At 36.1% G+C, this 17,957-nt stretch overlaps 1 protein-coding gene and 1 long non-coding RNA gene across 2 annotated transcripts in view; one reads left to right on the forward strand and one right to left on the reverse strand.

Annotated features, from left to right (window-relative positions):
• The window catches only part of igfbp2a (insulin-like growth factor binding protein 2a), a 38,644-nt gene extending 21,930 nt beyond the window's left edge, over positions 1 to 16,714 (forward strand). Inside the window, exons 2-4 of the mRNA XM_084129057.1 lie at positions 11,816 to 11,985; positions 12,863 to 13,003; positions 13,723 to 16,714. Coding sequence (XP_083985183.1) covers positions 11,816 to 11,985; positions 12,863 to 13,003; positions 13,723 to 13,881 — 470 coding nt within the window. The 3' untranslated portion in view covers positions 13,882 to 16,714. The remainder of the gene's footprint in view (positions 1 to 11,815; positions 11,986 to 12,862; positions 13,004 to 13,722) is intronic.
• Positions 9,149 to 10,220, reverse strand: LOC311092377. The gene is made up of 3 exons (XR_014608242.1): positions 10,155 to 10,220; positions 9,369 to 9,438; positions 9,149 to 9,286 (listed from the first exon to the last, which is right to left on the reverse strand). It is a non-coding gene; the product is annotated as an uncharacterized lncRNA (long non-coding RNA).
• Positions 16,715 to 17,957: the final 1,243 nt, after the last annotated feature.

The following is a 17,957-nucleotide window of genomic DNA, read 5'->3' on the forward strand; positions in this document are numbered from 1 at the left end:
ACGATCATTAGATTCAGACGTGGCTTAATGCCTTCCTACCTCCGAATGCTGTCTCCAGAGGAAATATTTTTCAGCTTTCGGACGCAGCCAGCGTAATGATCCAGCTGCCGCTAACACTCTGGTACACTTGTTTGCATTAGTTTATACTGTGAACTTTAAAATGTTGCACTCATTGCACAGCATGCTTAAAAACAAATAGTAAATATGGAAATGGTTTGTTTTTCTTAAGAATGTTTTTTTTTTTTTTGCCTGTAAGATCTTAAAGTGTATAGCTTAATTATATGAAAAGGATGAGAGTTAAGTGGTGGGGTTGTGAGAATTTTTAAAGTTAAAAATGGGTCATGGAAAACCCCCATTGTAGAGTTTTGGCCACAATGGAAAGCACTGAGAGTGCTGACAGAAAAGAGCAAGGTCCTCATATATTGGTCTCATCTTCATCAAGAGGGAAATGGCTGGTGACCCTCTTCCCATTTGCAGTGACCCGAAAAAATAGGCCTCACAAAGCCCTCAGCACCTGGCAGAGGGACTCAAAAATAAACGGACTGCTTATGAGCTGTTCCTACAGTGCTGTGGAAAAGCGGTACCCGTTGGACTAAAATAGAGCAAACTAATCCCCCAGTTTTCTGCAAGAGCGGGTATGGCTGCCACCCCCCCAGGGCTACTCAGCAACACAAATGCCAAGAATCTTACTGTGTCTATGTCCAGAATAAACTCTCTAGCTCCCCGCAGCAGCTTGGAGATAACACCAACAATGTGAGAAATGTTGAAGCGAGTGCACTTGGGGTGGAAGCAAGTAATGGTTTAAGGACCTCTTTGGAATTTGTGGAGGTGGTGTTTTTTTTTTTTTTCAGGATTTTTCATGGTATAGTTATAGTCCATACATGTTGGACTGGGGTGAGGATGTAGGGCAACATTGTTGACCCCAAGGGCCAAGGCCCATATTATGGTTACTCAGTGAACTTTGTTAGTCACTTAACACCTTTTAGTCAAGCTTGTACTGTCTTGCCTGCATGCTGTAAAGCAAACCTTTTTGTCTCTAATCATTGAACATGTTTTTATAGACACAAATATGCTGATAACTCCCAAAAATCAGCTAATTAATTTAAACTGTTGTTCCGGTTTACATGCAAACCAATAACCTGGTAACACAGGTAAACCATGTTTACCAAGTAACGTCAAAACCTAATCATTTGTATATTTAACTCTGAGTATTCCAGTTGTTACATGAGATGTGATGTTAAATAAATAAGCAGTAAATACTTCTACTTTGACTGCACAAGATGAGAACACATTTTTATAATTTCTTGGGTCAAGAAAGTCTCTGTCTGGATGTGCTTAAATCTGCAGTAAAGATTATTTCCTGTTACATTTCACATGCACACCTCAATAAGCCAACAGAACACACAGATTAATGTATTTACATGCTGAGCAAAATCGGGGTAAGGGGCAAAAATCTAGCTGTGTCAATGAGTGTGTTTACATGCATGTTCTTAAGCAAAGTCAATGAAAAATACAACTAAATGACAACAACAGTTGTTAAAACACTAACTGAAATTAAAGGTCCCGTATTATGCCCCTTTTCACAAGATGTAAAATAAGTCTCTGATGTCCCCAGAGTGTGTATGTGAAGTTTCAGCTCAAAATACCCAACAGATCATTTTTTTACAGCATGTTTAAATTGTCATTTTTTGGGGCACAGAAAAACGCGCTGTTTTAGTGTGTGCCCTTTAAATGCAAATAAGCTGCTGATGGACGACCCAGGGGGTGGAGCTTCATGAGCTCGCGCTCAGTCTCTCAGGACAATTTCATCTCACGGAATGATGATAATATCAGAAACTCTCAGTAACGGTGTTCATTTCGAGTCGGACAATAATGCCTACAGAGTCAGAGTGCTGTATAGAGATGAAACAGGTATAGTTTAGTAGTTTAATTATGGTTATTATAACGTATTTGTCATCTGCTTGTATGTATCCATTATTTATTAATAGCCTACAAGTCTGCTGTCTGAATGATGATCAAACATACTGATGAGTTTAATAAAGTTTATTGTACATCACACAAAAGATGAAGCGTCAGTTTTACTTTAGAAAATCACCGTAAGAGCTGAATAAACACAGTAAGTTATAAGAAGTGCGCAAGTACATAAACGAATTTCGGTAGAGTTGAGGGAGCATTCCTGTGGGCGGAGGTTAGTCAAAAAACGGTTCTAGTGACGTCATTAAAGAAGGAAGTAGAGGGATGTAGTCCAAACGGGCCGTTCGATGTAGGCGACTTCTGTTAAATAAAATATCTCGCTTGGCATTGAACTTTGAGCTTTATAATTTTACAGATATTATTTATGCTCTAACAACAACATTACACACTAACTAAAGTTTGAAACATGGTATCACGAAGGACGGGACCTTTAAAGAATAATTATTCAAACATTACAGTTTTTTGCAATAATTAAGCTCTTACTCATCATAATGGAATAATCTGACCTGTGTGGCTGTAGGTGAAGAACTTCAGATGGTGATGTGGCGTGTGATGCAAGTGAGGTTAGTGGATACTGATAATGAAGACAGGGAAATGATGGCTGATTGGAAACAGCACAGCCCTGTGTGGACTATTTTGAGTTTAATTATGAAAATGGAAAAAGCAAAGGCATTATCACAGCCAATTATATGATTTGTGGTGTTAAAATTAAAGGGATAAAATCCCACAAACCTAATAGAGGAAAGTGACTTTAGAGCACAGCAAGGAGTACAAAATTATTTATGACAAGGTTTGGAAAAGAAGAGTACCATCTATAATGAAGCCTGTGCTAGAAGTAGCTGACTTTAACCCTGCGTTTCCAAAGAATTGAGGTTTGGACGACAAACATATAATCAATATAAGAAACTTAACTTTGATATTCAACAACATTTAAACCTTTTAATGCTGCTCTTCTTGACCCCAAGTTCATCACTCCAAGTGCTGCACCAGTTAATTCAATGATTGTGCTAAAAATGGAAAATGGCAACTCATTTCAAATGCTATTGTTATAATGCACAAATATGCTGAATCTAAGTAAACTATGCAAATAATCAGTTGTTTACACTTGCTTACAAGAAAAGTGTGCTTAAATAGAAATGTTTTTCCTTATTTTCAGGTGTTTGGGATGTGTTCCGTTCATTACTAAACTATATTATTAAAACTAAAATATATAAAAATGAAATAGATCAGTATTCACAAAACAAAAACTTAAATCAAAGTTACCTGAAAAATAAAACTAATAAATGCAAAATAATATAAAGGAAAACTACTTTGAAAATGCAAAACTAGCCTGGGTTAACACAGGATCACATCCATTATATTATCAGATCCATTATTATATATCATTATAAATGTCCGACCTTTCCTAAAGCACATCAACTTTTCATCCGCCCTAATCCACTTTCATTGGGAATCCTAATGAAGAATTAAATTGGCTGGACACTTTTGTGCTATAACCCTTATGTATAAACTTGCCCAATCTGCTTACTGATGAGGACCTAGAAACATCTAAATATATACTTTTCTTCTGCTGGGAAAGAAAAAAAATAGCCTTGTAAAACTCATAGGATATTGAATTAGTGTTGAAGCAGTGGTGCAGATCTCTATCTTATGGTTTTCACTGCCATCCTTTCAGTGGATACTAAAACAGAAATTTTTGATCCCAAACAGATGTAGAGGAGAATTTTTTATTAAGGCGAGGAGCGTGTAGTTCCCATGGACCATCAGTGCTGACTACCATGCCAGAGTTCCAGTGTAGAGTTTGCACTGGATGATGCCAGAAAAGATGGTTGTGATTAGGCTTGTTGGCATGACCCTATGCCAACAAATTGGCATCCCTTCCAGCACTGTAAGTTCTTTACCCATTCAAACCAGCATGCATTTTGAGCATCCATGCAGTTATATCCTCATGGTAGATGTAAAGGTAATGGAAACAACTTAATAAAAACACTCTGCCCCCTGCTTGTAAAAAATGAATCACATTCATTTTGCATTAATTTGTTTCCTGCTTGACAGTGATGATTGGCCCTCCATGTGGATTATTTTAAGAATTGCCATCCTTTGTGTATGCGTCCCTCCCCCTATTTATTTCCTGAAGGACTTGGAAAACATCTGCAGATTAAAAAAAGTTCCCTCCACTTTCCACTGAATGCTTGTACTTGGGGAACGTGAAGACATCCAAAAAGTCCAGTGCAGCTTATGGTGGTTTGTGAACACAAATACATGGAAAACATGAAGATAAGACTTGGAACATATTGCTGTTCTTGGTATGACCAATCAAAGTAAGATTTAAACATTTACTCAGTTTTATACAATAATGGTTCATGGTTTGTATGTAGGGTAAAATCAGTTGAGCATTAAAAATATTAGGATACAACTGGTATGCAAATCTACATAGAAAATACAGTAATTAGACAATTATGTCTAATTTGTTAGTGCATTAGCTGAATTAACAATATAATTTACATTTTTATTTATGTTAGTTAATACAAATATAATTGTTTGTTGTTTGTTCATGTTACTTTTGTCCAGGTTATGTTGAGATTAATTGTATTTTTGTTCGTGTATCATGTTTCTTGAGTTTTCTTTCAAGGGCCATTTCCATACACGACACCGTTTTCAACTAAAAATGTAAAACAGCGTTTTGGGGGCCTGGAAATGCAAACTTTTGAAAACAGGTTTTAAAGTGCAAGTTTTTGAAAATGATACCGTTATCGTCTCCGTGTAAATACCAAAAATGTGAATTTGTGAAAACGGTGACATCATGCGCATGCATGCATATTACTTGTTCAGTCTATAAGCGCATAATTTTTCTTTACAAATTGACTTCACCAACTACTGGCCTGGCTTGCATAATACAACATTTTTAGTTGTTTTCGCAGTGAACAGTTTGGAAAATGGTGCCGTCTACACGCGGAAAATGCAAAGGAAAAACTTTTCCATTTTTAGTACATCTTTGTCGTGTAAACATGCCCTCAGTTTAGTCTTGATTATTGCCTTGTTAGTTTCCTTGGTTACTGATTAGTTACACCCATGTCTTGTTTAATTCCCTTGTTTGCTCCTGTGTATATATACTCCCTGTTCAGTTCTTTGTAGGCAATTTTGCTAAGTCATTCAAATGCGCAGCCTCTGCGAGAGGAGGGGAGAGTGCACTAATCTTCTGTGTTTAGATAAGAAGGGACACTGTGTGCAGGACTTTAGTGGCCTTTTGCTTTGCTTGCCTTACCTTTTGGTGTGGTACTCTTGCATACTGTACCCCTAGTTTCATTCCACTTCTGTAGAACCTGCTGGGATAGCTTCAAAGAGATCACCACTGAGGTTAAGCAGCAAGGTTTTAAGAAGTGTTAACGAGTGGAAATTTAAGAGTGTTTTTGTTTTTACCTGCTGTTCAGTCTTGCTATTTATTGCAGTGGTGTGCTACATTTTTACCCATGCATTTGTGCCTTGGTAAGAATTTTAAAACACCCCTGGATGTCTAAGAAGCTTCAAAACTCTACAGGAATTGGTTATTTTTAGTTAGTTAATTGTGTATGGGTGGGAATCTTTTGGAGTCACACGATTCGATTCATATTGATTCTCAATTCTGAATAAAATTTCAATTCAAAATATGCACAGATCTGATTCTAAACTTTGAATCTTATTTTTATTCATTTGAACTCAAATTAAAATTAAACTGAAAAAAATAAAACAAATAATTTAATTTAAAGGATTCGTTTTAACCAAAAATGAAGGAAACATGCAGTGGTGTTTCAGAGTGCCTGCGTGGAAAGATTGATGAACTGTGCATGTCTTCTTCTGGATCCTTCACAGAAACGGCTGATCTAAAACAGTGGTCACACTCTTTTGTCCTTGAAGCTTATACTGTATAAAAAAAAATAAAAAAAAACATGCCTACAACTGGTTGACATTGAATATTACACGTAGGTGTAACGTGTATTACACCTAGTATACTATATATAGGCCTATATTATAATTCTTATCACCATTTTCAATATAATAAAACTAATCCAGCCTAAAAAAACCTCTCAAGCTTACTGAAGACAAGTAAACTGTGATAAAGAGAGCAAAGAAAACAAACTAGAACAAAGACACAAATTAAACGTATAAAGTAATCAAATATATATATAAAAAAACAATGCTGTAAAAATTAAATCTACATTTATTCTTATTAAAGTTACAAAAGTGATTCAGTCAGCAGTGAGAGATTTTCTCTATTTTTTTTATTTATTTTTTTTGTTGCTTGATTAACATTAATAACGACAGCAGGTACATTTAGATGCTGTCACTTTAAGACTGCACAGATCCAATCTACTCATGCATTAAGTGAACTCGTTAATGTTCACTTAAGACATAATGAATGTTTACTTGCGATTACATGGTTCTACAAATCTCATGCGCTCTCAGAGAGTGCGCGCATATAGCCTACTGCAATTAATTCTCTTTCGCTGCTATTTGTGTTTCAGCGCTTTAAAATCACCTGTTTTTAAACCGCAATGCTGAAAAACACATGCAAACGATAAGCTTTCGTAACTGCGCAGCACAGCAACGTCACATGAGCTAACCGCAATAGAGACGATAGTCCAAAATCTCTTCTCTACTGGTTGTCATTTACCGCCGGTTAACCATGGCGACCACCCCTATTTCTTATCTTACGCATTTTGATTACTAACCCACTACTAGTTTAAAAGAGTCACACAGGGCCATTTCTACGAAGTTATTAGATGGAGAAAAATAGTTTTTTTTTTTTTTTTTTTTAATCCATCTTCCAAACCATATCTTTATTTTACCCAAATGCACTTTTAAAAAAAACTTATAATACTGATTTATATTTTAAAGTTGTCGGGACAGATTTTGTGGTAAGTTCAATAAGCCATTGCATTACAATTCCATGCACAAACGTTATTTGTCTGTGCGTGTCATTAAAGTCGCTCAAGCTGTGGGTAACGTGAAGCTAAAAGTTTGTTGTCACAATGAACAAGAAAATTTGACCCTGGATAATTCAAAATGGCAAACCTCCAGGGAATCACTGATTGTAAGGAGGGGGGAAAATGGTTACTTGCACAGAGACCTGGAGGGGCAAAATCATCCATGCAGCTGCAGCAAAGGCCTGTCAATTTCCCATCTGTTTTAAGCCACAAATATTTAGAACACCTCTAAAAAGAAGAAAAAAATATACAAACTGCATGTTTTAAGCACTTGCGATCAGTGTTGTGGGTAACGCGTTAGAGTAGCCTACTCTAATTTTCGTGAAATGTGTAACTTAACGCGTTAGTTTCGTGCGTTAAGTAATCAGTAACTTCGTTATTTTAAAAAAAATGTAATCCGTTATTTAAAGGAAAGGAAAATCCCGACTGCAGCCTGCTTTTTGTCAGACAGCAGGCCTAGGTCTACTGTGCCACCTGCGGATGTATCAGCGGAGCCGAAGCGCTGTGATCGCAAAGTCAATGGCTGTGATACGTCTGTGCCCTGCGCCTGACCCTGTGTGTGTGTGGGTTTTTTTTCGAACTCCCGGCAAGATGGCAGAGAGGACAGCGTTTGGATTATGGAAGTACGCACATTATTTTCAATTTGTCAACGAAAAGGAAAAGAACATAACGGTAAAATGCACACTCTGCATTGGTGAAAAGCTTATGTCGACCGCCAAAAATTCTACCTCAAATTTAAAAAAACATCTCGCATCCAAACACCAATCTAGCACTCTGGTAGCAAAGCCTGCTGAGGACGACGGTGGTGCACCAGCTCCAAAGCAACAGCGTTTGAGTTTACAAGTAAGCACACTTGATGCACTTTGATAACTGCATTAGAGTTAAAGAAAAAATCAGGAGTTATCTTGTATGGTGCTCATATACAGTAGCCTAGGCTACCCGGGCTGGGTACCCAGCTAACACAGTTACGTTGTGAAGACGTAACCGGACCGGGCCATATTCGTCGTAGCGACGTAACTTACCACATAACGTTCCAGCAACGTAACTTTGTGATTCCCATAATCGTCGTGGCGACGTTATAACTGTACGTCGCTAGAACGTGACGAGTACGTCTCGATGACCAAACTGGCATGTTACGAGGACGTTTCCTCAAAGGACCACATTAGTCACAGCGACGTGCCAAATAATGTTCCAGCAACGTAACTTTGTGATTCCTGTATTCGTCGTGGCGACGTTATAGTGGTACGTCGCTGGAACGTGGCTGGTACTTCCTAACGACCAAAATACAACGTTCTCCACATTTATTTTTAATATACTTCTCACCTTTAGTCCTGGGAATTAAGATGTGCTTGATCCATAACCTCGAAATCCACGTAGAACTGATTAACTCAAACATTTCATTCTCTGCTGTAAAACCTTATAAATTCTAATAGGGAATTGTGTACTATCGTTTCCAGTTAATACATTTAGGGATCAATACATGTATGTAATGGAAACCAATACAAACCCCTATTAAATTTTAAATAGAAAATGGCCCAAAAACCACACTTTATTCACTGCTACTTTGTACAATTACTAAGCCAATACATTTTGAACATTAACGATTTTTAACCATGTAAAGTGTTAACAAGTTATGAGTGCAGAAATGTAACATCAATTAATTAATCAAAAAACATAATCAATGAATAATGTAACCAACTATTAAAACGTATTCTTTTTATTGAAAAAAGTGTTGTATCATCAGGGGTGTAGTTAAATAATAATCAATACTCTTATTGATACTACTCTTTATAATTTGGTGGAAAAACAATAAAGACCTTAAAAAAAAAAAAAAAGATTCAGCAGTTTCTTTATTATTAATTTTATTTGCAGAAATAGGTTAAATTGTTTCCTGAGTGTCCTGTGAGGCTCCTGCTACAAATGTCTGGTGGTAATGTGCTTCATTGCTTCACTACCAGTAGCTAAACCTGAACAATGCGAATATCACCAAAGATCTATAGTCCTTGAGCTTCTCTGAAGCTTACAAATAAAAAAATATTGTTAGTAAAGAGTAAAGATATGTAAAAAATTAAAATAATTCTCTCCAGTATTATTTCACCCACCCAAATATACATCAAGAGTTTTCTGTTCAAGAAAATGAGCATGATGACTTTCTGAGAGAATCTGAGACCTCTCATTCCTGACTGTGTCCCAGCTCGGCCAGCTGTGGTAAACGCTCCTTCAGACAGTGTTGAGGAGGCAGAGGGAGATGATGGAGAGCTGTGGGAGAAGAGGAAGAGTGTCTTTCTTACCCCACCAGCGGAGGGCAGGGATAGGAGGAGGGTCTCGGTCTATATATTCACTGGAAGCTGAGAAATAAATTGTACCATGCTATTGTAGTCAGGTTTATAGCTTTTTGTTATAAAGGTATAAGAAAATTGTCTAACTTACGTGTTCCTCCTCCTCCTCCTCCTCTTCCTTATCCCGGGCTGCACTGTCACCTCATCGTCCTTCTAGGCAGCTAAAACAGAGGAGAACTTTATTAATGTTGCTAATCTACAGCTTTTAATGCTTTTGAAAGTCATTTATGCTCACCAAGGCTGCATTTATTTGATCGAAAATACAGTAAAAACTGTAATATTGTGAACTTTTATTACAATTTAAATAACTGTTTTCTATGTGAATAAGAATATATGTTAAAATGTAATTTATTTCTTGTGATCAAAGCTACATTTTCAGCATAATTGTGTGAATATATAGTGAAGATCAGTCTTAAATGTCACATAATCCTTCAGAAATCATTCTATGATGATTTGATGCTCAAAAAACATTTATATTACATTCTAACATTTCTAATACTATCCAGTCAAGTAAGTGACGTCATCGATTAACAGCAAATGTTAAATTAATTAGCCAACTTCCAATCACCCATTCAACTGCCAGCAAATCCTTTACAAAACTAACAAAAAAATCTCACCTACACATAAAGATGTGATTAAAAGCCCAAACTTTTATAAACAAGAGCTTAGGTTAGCCTGACAGTTAACGTTAGCGCTAACAGTTAACGTTAGGCTACCTCTTCTGAAAACGGTTGAGATGCTAACGGAGTTTTTCGAAGGCACTAAACTATTTCTATGAAGTAACGTTAAATTTTCAATATACGTGTGTCAATAACACGTAAGAAAAATGTCAGGAACAGTAGTGTGTATTATTTGTGTGATTTTAGACTAAACTCACCTGAAAGTAGTGAAAACAACAGCGAGAGATGGATTTCTGCTTTTTGTCAGTTGCAGTGGTCCTGCGCCGTTTCCATGGCAACCGCTCCAGTGTTTGAAAGCGACTCGCATGTTCAACGCGCACGCCCATATCAGCCAAGCAGCATTTACATAAATAAACATCTAACACATTAGGCTACATTAATAAAAATCTCATGAATTTAAAACTCATTTTGAAGCTCGACCCGCTCATATGTGCAAAATGCCGCCACTCCACGTCAAGTGTCACTTTTATTTAAGATTTTGTATTGTTGTTTTTACTAACACTCAACCTCCTTAATAATAATAATAAAAAATACATATAATATTTTAATATATATATATATATATATATATATATATATATATATATATATATATATATATAACGTTGTATAACTACTACGATAGTACTTGTAATGCAATTTTCTGGAAAGTTATCTGCGGACCAGATGGGACCACCTATAGGTGCTAATTTTGATTAATATGTTCTGTGATAATAAATAAATAAAACGCCATGTGGAATAGCCTATTGCTGACTGTCTTTCCTGTTATTGTTATCTTGCAGTGTTAATTTAGTCGGATGACTGACGTTATTCATTGTCAGGAGTCACGACTTCTAGGTGCATTTAAAGGGGCCGGGGGCTGTCTGTCAATTAAGCTGCAGCATGTGTGAGCCGCTGCAAACGGCTTTTAATTTTTGGTAACGCATGAGTACTCTAACGCGTTACTTTTATGAATAGATAACGCTGTAACATAACTGATTACTTTTAATTGATGGTAATGTTGTAACCTAATTAACTACTTTCCAAAGTAACTACCCAACACTGCTTGCGATCCATATAAACCACCTGCCGCAGTATTTCAATCAACATTATATAATGCTGAACATGGAAAATACTTAACATGCCCTGATGTAGCCTACTAAAACAGTTATATTAAAAGAGCAAATTCAATATACTGTACACCTTATTGATGATCCATACAATTTACAGGCAAGCAAATGAGGCCCATAATAGCCCATAATATGAAGGAAACATGCTAAATTCTTTACTTTTTTGCATGTTGTGTTCATATAATGGGTTTGCCTGTGCATAGTATGTTTTTGTTAACAAGGTGTATATTGAATTTGGTCTTAGTACATAAGTACACAGAATGATGGCTGTAGTGAAGCATGCAAAGAATAGTCTAAGTTAATTATATCTTCAAACTCAATAAACAGGAGAATAACACAGAGAAACACAACCACATCGACAATACAGGACAAGGAACTAACTAAAACTGAGGGCTTAAATACACAGAGCAAACAAAAGGGCTAATGAGTAATTAACAGGACACTGATGAACAGGATCAATCAATGAGACACACAGGAAAACAGAAACTGAACACAATGAAAATTAAATCAAAGCCAAACATATTCGTAACAAGTACTTAGTATAAACCTGTTAAAAATAACTAGCAGCCAATGAAGGACAGCCTTGTTTTGTCCTCCAGGTATGCGATCTTATAAGGGTGTTGCATCATGTGAAATCTATGAATACTAGATGCATAGCTGCTGACATATTTTTTGTAGACCAATATGGATATTAATCGATTTTAAAAGACATTTTTGAACTCTCAAAATGTTTTGTGTCCTATCATCAGGTGAGGTACAGGAGTCTTTGGACATTGGTCTGACTGAGGTTCCTCCCATAAGGAAGCCCACCAAAGACAGTCCATGGAAGGAGAGTGCTGTCCTTCAACACCGCCAGCAGCTGAAGACCAAGATGAAGTACCACAAAGTAGAGGACCCTAAAGTGCCGCATGCCAAACAGGTATAGGATAAAAAAACAAATACAACAAAACCAATAAAAAAAAGTTTTATCTTCTCCTAGAGGTTGTCTCAATGGTATATCTGAGATCTTGTGGAATTGCAGAGAGAAGTTTATATTTGCCTATATATATTTCTCAGAGTTGGATACTCATTTATGCATACTAATGTTGTGAGCTGTAGGTAAAGTCTAAATCTGCCATAGCTGTTCCAAACCCGGACAAAACACGTTGTTCCAATTGACTTATGCTTAATAATTGTCTCTGGAGCTTATTTATCTTGGCTGAGGGCCTTGACCACAATACAGTGACTGAATCTGAGCAATCTGCAGACTTCAAATGCACAGTAACATGTGCAAAGAACTTTTTTCAGGCTCAGTACACACACACAGATGCTTTGCAGGTTGTATTTTCAGGTCTTGTTACCTTGAATAAACATCCACAAACGACACAAAAACATTAGTAAGTTGAAGTGATTTTAATGCTATGTATGCATTACAGATTTTATTTAGAGAATAGCTAAAATTTACTTACTTCCACGTCATTAAATCATTGGCTGGAAAAAGTAGTTCTGGGGTCAATTTGATATTAATGTTAAATATGACAGTAGAAACTTAGCAACCTGACTACTACTTATGTTCTATCCATTGAATTTTCCCTGAGATATTTTCCACCTAAGCTGTGATGATTTAGTGTGCATTATCTTGACCTAATACATAACTTATAGTCATTGATAACACAAGTGTTGAAAATCACACTTTACGAGTACTGGTATCATTCAAACATATCTTCTAAATATTTTAAACAATTCAAGACACAATGCTGTTATTGTATACTTCAATTGAAGACAAAAATGCAAAAACATTTATTTACATATTTTAGAGCCAGTGTCAGCAGGAGCTGGACCAGGTGCTGGAAAGAATCTCAAAAATACCCTTCAGAGATAACAGGGGTCCCCTGGAGGACCTCTATTCCCTGCACATACCCAACTGTGACAAAAGGGGGCAGTACAACCTGAAACAGGTATTTAATTCCCTTTCCAGCACCAAGTTCAAAGCAACCCACATTTTTGTAGATCTGGGTATTTGACATGAAATAAATGTGACTTGCTGTAATCCACCTGAACCTATTTTAATAAGCATTGTGGTAATTCTTTGATAGTTATTGTGCATGCAGGCAGCTTTTAAAGCCTGGTGTTAATTTAGTGATTACATGGAATATTTGAAATATTTATTTTAAAATGTACTATTACACCATAACTTTGTGTAGCCAGAAATTAAAAATTGTAAAAGAAAAAAGAAAGAAACAAAGACAAATTTAAAGAAATGTTACTTTATATTCATATAAATTCGGGAAGAGCTTGTTTATCTAATCTTGTCAACCAAGCACAGCTTACCTCACTCCACTGACAGTTCATCTGGCATCCCTCCTCCTCCCCATCTCCACTTTTATGTTCATAATCTTCAGGCTTCATTCAGCCCCACCTTAATTGTGCCAATTTTTTTCCCCCTTTATCAAGCTCTAAAATGATATGATTGTTGAAGTTAATTAACTGTCCTCATTCACTTCCATTGTAAATGCTTATTAAAAGAAGACATTAAAATGTGTTTGTATTAATCAACATTTTGCCACAAATGCTGTCAATTAAGCTTAAAGTCTCTGGTTAATTTTTGGACTATATTTATTTGGAATTTTATTTATTTGGAATTTTTGGAATATTTGGACTCTTTCATGTGTTTCAGTGTAAGATGTCAGTGAATGGGCATCGTGGTGAGTGCTGGTGTGTGAATCCACACACAGGAAGACCAATTCCCACCTCTCCACTGATAAGGGGTGATCCAAACTGCAGCCAGTACCTTGATGGCCTAGAGATGGATCCCTCTGTGGACCCTCAAAACTAAAAATATCCTGAACCTTCCCATCCCTTCCCATCTTGACCTTTAAGCCTACAAACCCACAATCATGACCCCAAAAGAGTTAGTGTTTCACACTCTCTAAACAAGCTACAAATATACCTTGTGTGTTTATGCATTTTTTGCGCTTGTAGATTTGAGATGGTTTGAAACATGTTACAGTTAAACACATTGTTACAGTTGAAGTACTGATATAACTGAACTGATAGTACTTAAATTAAATCCAAGTTATGACATACAGTTGTGGTCAGAATTATTGGCACCCTTGGTAAGTATGATCAAAGATGGCTGTAAAAATAAATCTGCATTGGTTATCCATTTGTTCTTTTCATTCAAAAATTTGCATAAATCTAACCTTTCATTGAAGTAAAAGAATTTTCTCCAAAACTTTCACATTATGAAATAAATGTTTTTCTCCAAAACAAGTTGGCCACAATTATTGGCACCCACAGAATGTTTTATGAGTAAAATATCTCTGAAGTATATTCCCATTCATTTTTACATTTAGCACACCAGGTTCTTGTTCCACACGAGTATAAATATGAGGAAACACAAAGGCCAAATTCCCTTAATCATCCATCACAACAGGTAAAACCAAAGAATACAGTGCTGATGTGCAGCAAAAGATTGTTGAGCATCACAAAATAGAAAGTGGCTGTAAGAAAATAGCTAAAGCATTGAAAATTCCCATTTCCACCATCAGGGCACTAATTAAGAAGTTCCAATCAACTAAAGAGGTTACAAATCTGCCTGGAAGAGGAAGTGTGTCTATATCGTCCTAATTCACAGTGAGGAGGATAGTTTGAGCGGCCAAAGACTCTCCAAGGATCACAGATGGAGAATTGCAGAGATCCATTGAGTCTTGGGTTCAGAAAGCCTAAAAACTATGTATCAAACAGCACCTACATCACCACAAGTTGTTTGGGATGGTTTCAAGAAAAATCCTGGAACAGACATGACTGGAACTTCAAATAGCACCTGGTTCTATATGAAACAAAACCAAAAATATCTATTTTTTTGGCTGCAAACCCACCAGATGGGTTTGGTGCAAACAGGGATAAAAAGGATACCCCATGCCCATGGTTAAATATACCGCTGTTTTTTTAAATATTGTGGGCCATTTTTTTTTTTTTTGCTGGAGGTCCTGGACATCTTGTTCAGGCACATGGTATCATGGATTCTATCAAATACCAACAGAAAAAAAAAAAATCAAACCCTGACTGCCTTTGCTAGGACTCAACACAAAATTGTGTCACTGAGCACAAACTGAAGCTTCTGCCATGGCCGTCCCAGTTCCCTGACCTGAACACTATAAAAAAAATTAGTGAGGTGAACTGAAGAGAAGCACCACCAACCTGGATCTGGGAATCTGAAGGACCTGGAGAGATTCTGTATAGAGGAATGGTCTCTGATCTCTTGCCAGGTGTTCTCCAAACTCATCAGGCACTATAGAAGACTCAGAGCTGTTATCTTGGCAAAAGGTTGAAAAAAAAAAATTGAATAAAAGGGTGCCAATAATTGTGGCCTATGTGTTTTGGAGGAAACCATTTATTTCATTGAGATTTTCCCCACATTTTCAATTATTTTACTTCAATGAAAGGTTCGATTTTTGTGAATTTTTTTGTGAAGGATTAACAATGCATTTATATTTTTACCGGCTTCTTTGTTCATATTTACCACAGGGGCCAATAATTCTGACCACAACTGTATGACCAGAGGACTGATGTTAGCAGGCTGATAATACTACTTTTCTGTAGGAAATTAACTAGAATTGTAAACATACCTTTTTAGTGTACTTAAACACTTTTACATACTTAGTAAGTACCTTGTGCTAATCATAACGTGTACGGTTGTAGTTCTCTCATGTTGCTGGTGCTATTCGTTTCAATACATTTCTTTAATAGGTTGCCCCCCTCTCATATAACGAAAAAGGTAAGGGTTTTTACTGGATAGGACAGTGTTCATCTTGACAAACACACTAAAGCGCTATGTTATAAAGTTAAAAAGAGCTAGTTCCTTACCTTAAATGATTTACAGAAACAAAATGTATGGGGCTGCTTATGAAGTCTTGAACTTTTGGCTTAAAAAACCTGATGTATGCTAATAAAAGTTGTAAGTTGGATTTTTTTGTGAATGCATCTGGAATGTTCAAGCCATTTAGTACTAGGGCTGCATCCGAAATCGCATATTCTCGAGTAGGTACTTATTTTGAATAAGTAATTACTTCTCAACCGCTAAAAAACTATGTTCTGTATAGTATGAGTGTGTGTATTATGAATATAATCTGGACGTACAACATTCACCATGTTGTCATTATCATGTTACCTACCAGCATCAGTTGTGTCACTTTACTGTCATTTACAAATCCTCTCCTGAGGCCTCATGATATAGTAAAGTGTCAATCGTTTGCACACTTCAGAATCTCGCCGGAAATAGTAGGTCATCTGGGAAGTCTTTGCCTACAATTCTATGAGTAGCCTACTGGGAATTCGGCTACTGTAGAAGGGAAGTATCCGATTTCAGATGCAGTCCAAGACTACGCAGTTTATACTAATGCAGTTGATGTTCTATTACAATTGCATGTAACTACTGACATCTGGTGGTCACACTAAGGAAGAGAAAACATAATTATAACTGCATAAAAACCTCATTGAAGATGTGTTAAATAGATTTGATACAGAGAGATGTTCACTAAACTTTTAACTTAACATTATGGTTTATTTGTGCAAATTTGATTCATAATTAAGCTTTTCTGTTAGGTGTTATTGCTGTTTTGGGCCCTATGTTTTACATGTACACAAATAAAGAATATTTCAAGGTATTATTTGTAGTTAGAAACTGAATGAATAATCATCTCTTCAGTGATTTTTTTTTTTTTTTCAAGTGACCAAAGTTATAAAATATATTAAAATAAGAAAACATGCTGCACATTTTTATAAAAGGAAAAATGAATTAGTGATGCACCAATTAAATATTTGAAATTACTTCCCGTGGTGTGCTCATCTCAAACTATATTTGATAAGAAGAGTACACAAACAAAATAAAAACAGAGATTCTACTCTTATATCTGAATATCTTTATATGTATATATTTATTACATAAATGTATTGTCTTTACAAAGTAGACAAAATTAAGAGTACATAAATTACATGAATAAATATTGCACACAGATATTTAGATGTCATACAAATTTAACCACCCTTATCACTTGATTTGGGCTTAACTTAAATTTACTATTAAAATGTATTCAATTATTAGAAACTTCAACTGAAAAGGTTATGGAAAAAATTACCAGATTTTATTTTTTACACCCATCAAAATTCACTTCATTATTAGATAGGCACCTTACAAAACTTGTCACACTGGTCTGCTTTTTATTTTTGTCTCATACTAGTGAGCCTAATTTCCCCACATGGAGTGGTATCGTTCAGAATTATTTCCATGTTATTCAATTGTAAAAAGAGGGATATTGTCCTTTAAAAATGCACTCACTGAGTGAGTGAGTGTTTGAGTGAGTGAATGTTGAGTGATGTTGATGACAGAGGACTTTCTAAAATTCTACAATCAGGGAACAATTCTAAACTGCTGTCAGCCTCTGATCTGACACTAAGTCACACCATGCAAATAATCTCATAAGCACCAAGAACATATTTATACTATTAGGAGGAAAACTGGTTGCACCAAATTCAATTCTGTGGGCCAAAACCTAATAGTACCTTTGGTATTGTACTACTATGGCATTTTCATAATGCAAATAATCTCAATTTGCCTGCTTTTTAAGAACATTGAATTTGCTTTTTTGAATCTACACTCCTGCAAACTAAAGGTCAGCATTTTGAGTGTTTGTGTTTTGCCTTTGTGGCCCCTTTGATGCCTTTGATGTAAATCAGTATTCAAATATTTGAGTAGAAAAAAGGCACTGATATTTCCATAAGAACCCAAGGACCCTGATCTGTTAAAGTTTGAAAAACTAGAAAAATGGCTGGTTGGTTTGTCACCATTGTGCATTCAAATGGTGTGTCTCTCTTATTCTATGGTGATTCATATAAACTACATGTTTGTAC

This window comes from Abramis brama (assembly GCF_963993115.1).
Source record: "Abramis brama genome assembly, chromosome: 11".
NCBI lineage: Eukaryota > Metazoa > Chordata > Actinopteri > Cypriniformes > Leuciscidae > Abramis > Abramis brama.